The 11,571-nt window shown below is 38.5% G+C and overlaps 1 protein-coding gene across 1 annotated transcript; it reads right to left on the reverse strand.

Moving 5' to 3' along the window:
- Positions 1 to 1,402: 1,402 nt before the first annotated feature.
- On the reverse strand, positions 1,403 to 9,477 carry LOC135215169 (opsin, ultraviolet-sensitive-like). The gene is made up of 8 exons (XM_064249637.1): positions 9,375 to 9,477; positions 7,985 to 8,194; positions 6,903 to 7,118; positions 6,500 to 6,630; positions 5,559 to 5,731; positions 4,947 to 5,113; positions 2,322 to 2,423; positions 1,403 to 2,021 (listed from the first exon to the last, which is right to left on the reverse strand). The coding sequence occupies exons 1-8, from the start codon at positions 9,461 to 9,463 to the stop codon at positions 1,925 to 1,927; spliced, it is 1,185 nt and encodes a 394-aa protein (XP_064105707.1). The 5' UTR covers positions 9,464 to 9,477; the 3' UTR covers positions 1,403 to 1,924.
- Positions 9,478 to 11,571: the final 2,094 nt, after the last annotated feature.

Raw genomic sequence — 11,571 nt, forward strand, 5'->3', positions numbered from 1 at the left:
TCAGTTTTTCAATAATTTTTCATCAAGTTTGTTGTGCATATCTCTATAAGTACTACTGTATAGTGATTGTTGAAAAGAAATACAAGTATATGTAGTAAGTTCTTAACTTTACGGAGAGGGATCCAGTCCAGCGCCGTGGCGTAAGTTGATTTCTGCCATAAGTCGGTGTTTCGACATTGTCAGCACTTTAACCACATTTACAGAGCTGTAATTTAATGTTTGGTGCTGTGACTTGATGCAGCACATTGCTGTATATGAAAGGACAAGAAAAAGTAGCTATAAGCCTCAAGAAAGGAATTCCAGTAGGAAATGGTAATGAGATACCAAAGGACATAAAAAATGTTAAAGGTAAAAGAGGACACAATGTGTCTAGCATTGCACACTGTACATGCTACTTTAGGCTCATTTTATCATTTAACTTATTCCACTGTCAAGCCCTGAGTGGCGGAAGGTGCCCTAGTACTTGGCTTGACAGCCTAAATTTCTTAGAGTCTGACACCCAGCTTGAACTGCTCTGTCTTAAATTTTAACAGTTGAATGTTGTACATATCTGCTTTCCAGCAGCTTATATTTTACCCTGTTCTAATATTGAGCCGTCGTATAGAAACCAAATGCAGACAATCAATGTGATAAACTTAAAATAAGATTCAGCAGTCACATTGAGCTTGGCTGTTATAATAATCATGCATTTACTCTGTAGAGGACTTGAACTTGGCATGGTTGTGTATGTTTCTAGAGTTCAGTGGTCTTGTACATTACACTCTATAGTGGGGTTAGTGTCATCAGTGCACCTCATGGTACACTGTAGGCATTACATTAGGTTCTTTGCAGTGTTCCTTCAGCCCCCCGCTGCAACCCCTTTCATCCTTTTACTGTAACCCCGTTCTTATTCACTCTCTTCTGTCTTATGTAACACCCTCTACTAAAAGCAGTTTCTTAATTCAACTGTGAGGTTATCCTCCTGTTACGCCTTCCTAATCGATTTCCATTTCAGTGCTGAATATCCTCATAGGTCTCGGCACTCGGCCTAATTCTATTTTCGATTCTATTTTCCATAACTCTTCATATGCTATTCAAGGTTATCTTCACTTTCAGCATGTTTTACTGTACCTCTGCTCATATTCTCTTCCATCTTACTTTCCACCTTTAGCGTCTCAGTGATGTGATCGGCATGGTCTTGGCCTGCCTCGGGCATTCCACTGAGTGGTTAGAGATTTGCATTCCTGGTGATAGAAATTCACTTCTGACTTGGTTCGGAAGTCACGTAAAGCCGTTGGTCCTGTTGCTGAATAACCACTGGTTCTATGCAACATGAAAACACCATACAAACAAACAAACTCAACGAAAGGATTGATGGCTTATTAACGTTGAACAAATTTGTCAGGAGATGAACAACCCGTAATTCTGAATGCTTGGTTTATTTGCTAGTGGAACAGGGTTTCTAGAACATTGGAAAGTCCTGAAAAGGATTTTGTTAACACAGTAAGTTCTTAATGTAAACAAATTCATCTCTGGGTTTTTAAAAGTATTTAAAAAAACTGACTTTTAACTAGGGTGAGAGAAATCTATGGAGGCTTTGAATGAAGTCCGCTGCATTATCCTTTTTTCCGAAGAGCGTAGTTCGTTGTCATCAAAATATAAACATCGTTTGCGCTGAAGGTTCACGAATCGAAAATGAAAGCCTCATTTGCTCCAATTATGGTCCTCGAAGAGGTAAGGCGTGTTGAAATGTAAGTCTTGGTGGACGTATAACTTTGGTCTTGGTGAAGTGTCTCAAACAGACATCGGCAAAAGCAATAATAATGTATTTAAGGTCCTGTTAAGTTACGTTATGTTTTAACCTCGGGAGAGCAAATAAATCAGGAACTGCTTTCTTTTCAATTTCAATACGTTCCTTTAGATGAAAAGGTCTCATCTTCCATCCTTAAGCCTTCTCTGTAGCGTTGCTGGACTGTGAGGCATTGTCCTGAGGCTTATCTTCATGAATGCAGAACCAAGGCAGTCTCTTCTGCAACTCCAGTCTGTAGGTGTAAAGCAAAACGGTAAGGAACATACTAGCAATTTCTCTATCTCGTAAACGGTTTTCTCCTTAGTGATACCTACTTTTAGTCTTGAACCTATAATTAATTGATAGCTTCAACAAGACGACCGTTCTCGACACATATACTTAAGAGAATAATGCAGGAAAGTTGATGGTAATAATAAAATAAAGATTAGTAAAGTACCAACATGCTTAAGAACTCTATGCCTTTTTACTCATAAAAAAGACCCACAAGCAAGAAATGCGAGACAAAGAGATTCGGTGAAGCTCAGAATCCTACCTGTATCTTGGATGATTGATGGCGTATATCCATGGGTCGACGCATGCAACAGCCTTGCAACAAAGGGCGGGTAACATGGAGATCAGAGGTGTCAGAATAGTTCTGTCGAAGTACGAAAAGAAAAATCAGCTTTGCATTGACGATTTTCTGTGTCAAAGAAGTGTAAAAGCATCAGTTCCTTCTGATGCTATGTCAGGACAGCAGTTTGAATACTGACGTAGCTGTCTAAAGCAAGTTTATGGTTAAATCAACTTGCTTTGTCTCCTGCGTGTGAATATATGTAAGTTCCCTGATAGCCTGCTTTATTTAGAAAATCTATCATCACTTTCTATTCAAAAGCCTGACATATAAGAAAGTTGCTTGATGGCAATGGTAGCGTAGTGTGCAGCCTCAGCTACAGTAAATGCTATAAAACACAAGAAAAAAAATATAGTGGGAAGTGTTGCCACCGTTCTCTGTAGGTTACACTGAATTGTGGGTGCTGAAGTATAATATATATATTTATCTATATATATATATATATTATATATTATATAAAATATATATTTTATATATATAGATATATATATATAATTATATATATATAATACACAAGACGTATACAGGTTGTGTTACACCTACTACGTAGGTATATTACACAACATTTATACCCGTCGGCTTATTTCATATCTATGTATCTATGCCACATTCCACTTTCGACAATCAGTCTGTGATTAACGAAGTCATGATGGTTTTAACGATCATTGCAACGTTAGAGAGGGGCCAACAGTGAGAGATTATTTATAATATATATATATATATATATATCTATATATATATATATATATATATATAATATATATATATATATATAATCCTTCGTATAATAGTATTAAGTACTAGTTCGGCGTGTCGCCACCAGAGCGGCGCTGCTGTCAGTCCTCCTCAAACTCCCGGAAAAGCTCCAAGTCAAACAGCGTTGACCCCGAGATTTTACCAGTCCTTGCTTTCCTGTCGTGCGTTCATGGCTTAACATTGCGGAGACGGAATCGGGAATCCTTCAGGATAAAATGGAATGACGACATTTCACAGGTAAGTCAAGCACGGCGAATTTAATTGTCGTTGTTCTGTGCTGGTTAGGTAAATGGTTCCAGCATACCTGTCTCTGTTTTAACATGTCTTTCATTTCCAGCGTATAATTGTAGCACGAAAGCGCCTGGAACGGTTTTAATTCTGGAATCAGCCCGTCGTTAATGTAATATACGTCACGTGAATATTATATTATGTCAAAGAGATCTGTCTCGTTAATGAAAGTGGTATGATGGACAGTAGGCCTAGACCTATAGGTTCAACCTGGTTGTTTTGGTGCATGAGGACACCGGCTATATTTGTCTGTCATTATCATTAAATGATTCTTCGTATATTTATAACTGTAAAACATCCTGGTTTAATGGATGTTTCCATCGAACTATATCTCCCACGGACAGGAGACGGCAAGTAAATGAAGTTTGGCGTTCGTAGGTTATACCTAGTTATGCTCCCGAACTCATTTGGTAAGAAGCAATTTCATCAATCGCCTTAACCTAAGTACAACTTGATTTAGAATCTATAAGAATAATTTTTCTTTGGTAAATGTTACTCATTTGGTAAGAAGCTATTTCATTTGCACCATAACCTAAGTACAACTTGATATAGAATCTATAAGAATAATTTCAGTGGTAAAAGTTATTCATTTGGCAAGAAGCTATTTCAGTTATACACATTAACCTAAGTACAACTTGATTTAGAATCTATTATAATAATTTCTATGTCCTAAAAGTTATCGAATCGTCATTCATACAAAAAAAAAAAAACATTTAAGAATGGTATCAACGAGGAAAAGAATCGCTAGCCTAGTCAGTTGAATGGTGGGTACTACGTATAAGTTCATGGCTTCGTCCTTCTTTCAAGAACAATGGTATATATAAGTAAAAATGGCTTTCTCACTAGTCCATATTTCAGTTCTGTCAACGTATTGTACTTCAAACCTCAGGATAGACGGAAATAACTACTATAGACTTTTCCCGGAAATACGAAAGTAATTAAACACGAATGACAAAATGTAGTTTGTCAAATGAATGTGATACTGCCTTCATAGTAGTGCCCTCTCTCTCTCTCTCTCTCTCTCTCTCTCTCTCTCTCTCTCTCTCTCTCTATATATATATAATATATATATATATATATATATATATATATATATATATGTATCAAATGTGTTTACAGTGATTTATTTGTGTATAGATTAACTTATTTTTTTATGTAGGCCTAATTATTTTTTTTTAAAAAAGTAGAGTGTATTGTTATATATATATATATGATATATATATATATATATATATATATATATATATATATATATAATACAGATTGTTCAGTAATGAAATATTTTTTTCTAATGAAGTTACATTTAACTCTAACATTGAATTAAGCTGTTATCCAAAATAACCGCCATGTTATTAACTCTTCAAGTTCTTCATCATTACGATTTCCAAATAAATGTTGCCCCTATCCCGGTTATCCCTATGATTTCGATAATAAGAAAGATAACAGTCGCTGCTGGCTCTTTCTGTACGGGGGGGGGGGGGGGGTTGTCACGTGATTGCATACCTGTCGCCGAACGCTCCAATGAGAGAGACCACGGCATATGGTGTCCATGACACCAAGAACATGAAGAACAGCCCCATGCACACTTTGGCGATGCGAATTTCAGCTGTCTTGTCCTGTTCCTCCTTATTGCCAACGCTTCGAAGGTTGGACACGTTCATCTTCTTGGCCTGAAATGGGAGATGAACGTAGGTGATGTGTGAGAGAATCCGTCAAATACTGATGCAAAGCAAGTAGATCGTATAGGTTAGACTAGACTAGAGGATGGTGTTGGCACATGTAGTAGTAGTCTCCTTTCAGCAGACAGGCAGAATCGTGTGAATAATCATATGATGGCATGAAGTTTAATATAACTAAATAAATATGGGATAATGTATAAATGTATACATGTGGATGCAATAGAAATAACAAAATAACCTACAAAAGGAAGGTTAAATGATTAGGTAACGATACTTCTTCGAGGAAAATTGCAATGTCTTACAGTCCTGCCCAGAGAGTTCTACAAAGAAAACGAAGTTCTACATCATGGCCCTGTCACCTTTCGTATGAGTTGTCATTTCAACTTTACTTTTGCAGTTATTTTGCAACTCCTCGTTCAGGTTCAGTATTTCCTACCTGTGCCCTCATGGCTTTCTCGTGTTGGCGGACGTGGCTGAAAATCTGACTGTAGAAGAAGACGATGAAGAATCCTGGCACGATGTACGAGAAGAAGAAGATGCAAGCCACGAAAGTTCTGGTGTTTTCATCGGGAGTGAGGTAGTCGAATGAACAGGTGGTCAGGAATCCCTCTGAAATGAATTGGAACAGAAAACGGGTTTCGTCAGTATCACAACTCTGTCCAGTTTCATGGAATGAAATGAAATGAGCGTTAATGATTATTGGCGCTCTGTTGGTGTTAATACTCTAGCTTACAGTGATTTAAAGAATAAGATGAAAAACAGAATTGGATCACGAGCTTAATTCATATTTTTTCAGTGGAAATAATTTAGGAACGGGACTAGTTGAATTACGCTTATGGTAGAAAACGGGCCATTGATGATAACTACACGAACGAGTTACATCGATTAAAATAGCTCATGAAATGCAAGTTTCATATCACTCTTAAGTAGATGCAACAGGTTAGAATGTTACTCTAAGTAGATGCAACAGGTTAGATGTCTTTGAAGTTAAAATCTATTCTAAAACTGCCTTTGAGCTAGTTTTATTAAATTGGTCTCTTTCTTATGTGTTATATTTGTAACTAGGGCGTATATGAGACCTCGCACGAGAAAAACATATTTGGAAAATCATTATTGCGAGATATGACCTTCGTGAACTTTAAAAAAGGCGGTGGTAGTGCGGGGGCATCTCTCAAAAAAAAAAAAAAATAAAAAAAATAAATAAATAAAAATAAAAAAACAGGAAATGCTGCCTTGTGTTTACAGGATGTCTAACAAAGTGTATTAAGGAACACTAACTTCAGCGTATAGTCACGTGACTCGGGAGAGGAATGGCAGGCGAGCAACGGTTTCAGGGAAAACACAATTATGATCTGCCAATTGCCTGGTACTGCCTACCTGGCACGAACCTCCCCCAGATACCAAGCAGGGGCATGATGCACCAAGGTGTGGCGTAGGCCCAAGTTCCGAGCACGATCAAAAAGGCTTTCCCGCTGCTCATCTTGGCTTCGAAGGGATAGGCGATGGTCCTTTGGGGGGGGGGGGGGGGCGAGGAAGGGATTCTGATTGTCAGTATTTTTTGGTAATTATCGTACATTATATACTTATGATATATAACATATATATATTATATAAATAAATAAACCCGTATAATTATGGAGCAGTTTAATTAGCCAACGAGGTCTTACTTTTTGAAAATAACGGATTTCAGGTTTTAGTATGCATAGAATGTCAAAAGCGTTCCCTGTTATAGCTTGCGTCTAAAGGCTGCCAAATCCCCAGAGTTAAAAAAAAAACTTACTTGTATCTGTCGTAGGCAATGGCGGCATTCGTCATGGCCCCAGAAATGCCGGAATAGGAGCCCATGAGAGCAAACATGTCACATCCTTTTTTGCCCCAGATGGGCCCTTCGTTGAAGGAGTTCATGATGAAAACGGGCGTCTTCAGCATCATGATGAAATCCAGAATGGCCAAGTTAACGACGAACATGTTGGATGGCGTTCGAAGGCTCTTGGCGCTGCAATGGAAAAATTGTTGAGTATATCTTAGTTTAACCAGACCACAGAGCTGATTAACAGCTCTCCTACGGCTGAGCCCGAAGGATTAGATATTTTTCACGTGGCTAGGAACCGGTTGGTCGCCTAGCAACGGGACCGACAGTTTATTGTGGGATCCGAACCACATCATATCGAGAAATGAATTTCTATCACCAGAAATAAATTCCTCTCATTCCCCGTTGGCCGAGCCGAGAATCGAACTTCGGACCACCGGATTGGTGGCCGAGCGCGAAAACCACTCGTCCAAAGAGGAAGTAAATTCGTATACAAAGCCATGCGGATAGAAGTGAACAAAAACACGGTCAATGAACTAATGACGAGATGCGTACATCAACTGCGATTGTTTAACGTATTTAGAGGCTGAGACTGGGCACTATGGTAGATTCTCATCAACCGTGCATTTGACGTCTAGGCCCGTCCCTTACGACACTCCTGATTGGCTGAGGATAAGCCAGTTGCAGGGCTGGAAGCTCAGTCTCTCTCGAGAGTTCACATAGACAGGATTTATGTTCCACGTCTCGTGATGGATACGTCTTTCAGGAGGTGGAACAGACATCCTGCCTATGTGAACTCTCTCCAGAGAGTTTCCAGCCCTGTGATTGGCTTATCAACTGCCAATCAGGAGCGTCGTAAGGGACGGGAACAAAAGGCACCTTGTAAGTATGCATACATAATAATAGAACAACACTGCAATTGTCATTAGCACAGAAGTTAGCAAGATCAATGCAGTGGCCTTTGTCCAGTGCATTCGTGTGGTATCCAGATAATCTCTCTCGTTCGTCAAGACGGCATCAAACAAAGTTTAAAAACAAAAGAAAATATTTACCTGGAGAAGACCCAGATGACAACGCCATTGCCGCTGAGAGCTGCGAACATGAAGCCGATGTAGAACACCCCCAACATGTAGTGCAGGAAAGGGTTAGGCGCCTCGAAGGTCTTCCAGTGAGGGCTGACAAAGTCCATGTACTCTGGTGGAGTGTTCCAGCCCAACATCTTGACCTCATACCGACTGTCGGCCATCACCCCTTCCCCAGACCTGCAATTGGGAGAGGTAAACATTATTTTGGCAATCACCCCTTTTCCAGACATGCCACTGGGAGCTGTAAACATTTTGTGACAATCACCCCTTTTACAGACATGCCACTGGGAGCTTTAAACATTATTTTGGCAATCACCCCTTCTCCAGACATGCCACTGGGAGCTGTAAACATTTTGTGACAATCACCCCTTTTCCGACATCCACTGGGAGCTTTAAACATTATTTTGGCAATCACCCCTTTTCCAGACATGCCACTGGGAGCTGTAAACATTTTGTGACAATCACCCCTTTTCCAGACATGCCACTGGGAGCTGTAAACATTATTTTGGCAATCACCCCTTCTCCAGACATGCCACTGGGAGCTGTAAACATTATTTTGGCAATCACCCCTTCTCCAGAATTGGGAGCTATGAACACTTTTTGGAAATCACCCCTTCCCGAGAACTGAAATTGCAAAATAATAACTATAAAAACGATTCAACAATAATGTTCCCCAGGCAACTTATTAATAAGAAAACTGTACATAAAGCTGAAAGAAGTTCATCTAAAAATCTACGTCTATCTTCCAATGAAAAATTATGAAATTACCAAAGTGGGAATTTACAATGGCGATGGGATTCGTGTAAATTTTCTGGCGAATTTCGTTAGGGTTCAGTGGTTAGGTAAATTTAGGACGTAATTATAAATATTTTCAGTATTAATTTTGAGATTTATCATCACTTTCTTCTCCGACGCGAGTCTATGGAAAATATTTTTTGAGGGAAGGTTGGGATACAAGTCTTTAAAGCTTCTAGCAAAAGGTATAAAAGTCTTTAGGTTTCCGGCAAAACTTTAGTTGCAATAATAGAGAAATTCTTGAGTGTTTTTAATTTAATATCTACTTATATATATATATATATATATACTATATATATATAGATATATATATATATATATATATATTATATATATATATATAATATATATATAAATATGTGTGTGTGTGTGTGTGTAATGATTTAGAAATTATACCAAGGAGGTGAAGAGTTGCAAATTAAAAAAAGAGAATTTCCCCACAGTTGTAAAAACCTATTGGATGTCACGAATCGTCAAAACATCATTCTTTTTAGACAAGAAGTTTTCGACTGACTGAGAATCGAAACATAACGAATGAGGAGGTTAAAGACCGGTATCTTACGTGTATGCAGCTGGAACGGGGATGTCTAACTGCTGCGTAGCGTTGGCCATCATGGCTGCCTGCAGGACACCTGGTCTGAGCTGCGACATGGTGCTGACAACTACCTCTGTTGGAAAAGGAAAACGACAGATTATTTGAGTCAATATAAAGGGGATAAGCAGATCAAAGTACTTTCTTCAGCTATAAATCAGATAGATTAAATTATTTCCCTTTGTCGCTTCTATGGAAAGGGTGATGTGTGTGTGGTTGTTGTCTCTGCTTCAGAAGTCTTTGGTGTTGCCACTGACGTGATTCTAGAACAGAGATGCATTTCACCCAGGGTGACCTTACAGTGTTTTGCCATCAACATTCCTTCGATGGATGCACTTGTAAAATAGTTTTCTAGTATTCAGAAACAGGAAGTTTATGAGTGTGAAAACAGACCGGTAGAATGGAAATAAAATATCTTGCGTTTAAAATCAATCAGAAGGAAGGAATTGGCTGGTAAATGAAGTTATCTGCCCAGAAATTATGATTCTAATAAGTTTCTCTGTTTATCCTATAAACCTTTTCTGATATCCCATTCGTATAGATTATGCGACAAACGTTTATTGAAAGGTCTAGTAGGTTTTAATATAATGTCTAATGAAAGAGGCCTAGTAGAATGTTTGATATAATGTCTTATGACAGAGGCCTAGTAGAATATTTGATATAATGTCTGATGAGAGAGGCCTAGTAGAATGTTTGATATAATGTCTAATGAAAGAGGTCTAGTAGAATGTTTAATATAATGTCTATGAAAGAGGCCTAGTAGAATGTTAGATATAATGTCTGATGACAGAGGCCTAGTAGAATGTTAGATATAATGTCTGATGAAAGAGGCCTAGTAGAATGTTTGATATAATGTTTAATGAGAGAGGTCTCGTAGAATGTCTAAATATAGACAGAACCATGAGGTTCAGAACTTTACAAGACAGCGCTGGGCCAAAGTTTCGTGGAGGAGCGCTGGGCTGGACTGGATCCACACTGCCACGCGTCCCTATTCTTCCTTATTAACCCGCCGTGGATTTCTAATGTCAGTTAATGACGTTTATAAATAATGATCTTGTTTTTGTTTGATCCTGTTAAAAGCAGCAACATAACCAGTTAATCGGGTTAGTAAGATCAAATGCCGCTTGTGTCACAATAAGTGAAACGCGACTTTCTAAAGCAAAGCACGACGCATCACTTACTTGTTCAGCACGCCGAGGGGTATCCAGGACATAACCTATACCTTCATTCGGCGAATCATTTTTGCAATTTGTGGGTTAAATTGATCTAATAAAAAAGATCGCGGAGGCCTGCAACTAGATTCATTGCTTGTATAACCAGAAAGTGTTGATGTCAGCTGATTCCGTACAAGTGACTGTTGGAGTATGAAGAGAGAGTTAAAAGTGAACAAGCGAACGAACGCTACTTCCCTCCTCCCGTGACGTTGGCCTCTTGAAATCGTTCATGACAGCACAGTAATATAACTGTTGTCGTGCCATAAAAAGGAAATGCCATTTGGTTTCAGCTGAATTTATCAGTTACCTCAATCAGATGACTCGCCTCTTCAACAGAATCAAAGTTACGTTCGCAATATGATTATTGTCGAGAATGCACTGAGCCCTTGAGGACACTGTGGGTTTGAAATGTTGTTTCTTATCAGTTCATTCAATTCACCGCAAAGTTATGCCGGGGACAAGCTTTAGAAGTTTTTTTTTAGAACATGGTCATTCAGTCTCTCCTTCAGTTCAGTCCCTTTTTTTGAACTTGATAACGACATCATCGACTAAGACAATTTACACAGCAATTCCCCATGAGAAATAAAAATGAATGTTTAAGAAAAAAGCTAATTTTACGGAAAAATCTTAAGTGGAATTGATTTTAGGTCGAATTGTTCATTAGATGACGTCTTTTGGATAGGAAATAGCTGTAAAGGCACAAGTCTTGCAAACTTCTAGGTTACAGAAGGTTAAGAAACGTCCATTGGCTTTAAGGGATTCGAAAATCATTTTCCAATGGTGTTGAGGTACATAAGTAAAATCTGTTGAAAAGGCAAAGACGAAATTTGTTAAAACTCTAAATTACTGTAACTGTAAGACGCAACTGCAATAATGTCTTTAACATGATCATCCTTCTAATGGATTTACAGGTGATTTCGGGTTCATCTACAGGATTAAAATCTGAACTCTTG

The sequence above is a fragment of the Macrobrachium nipponense genome, chromosome 5 (assembly GCF_015104395.2).
Source record: "Macrobrachium nipponense isolate FS-2020 chromosome 5, ASM1510439v2, whole genome shotgun sequence".
NCBI classification, from domain to species: domain Eukaryota; kingdom Metazoa; phylum Arthropoda; class Malacostraca; order Decapoda; family Palaemonidae; genus Macrobrachium; species Macrobrachium nipponense.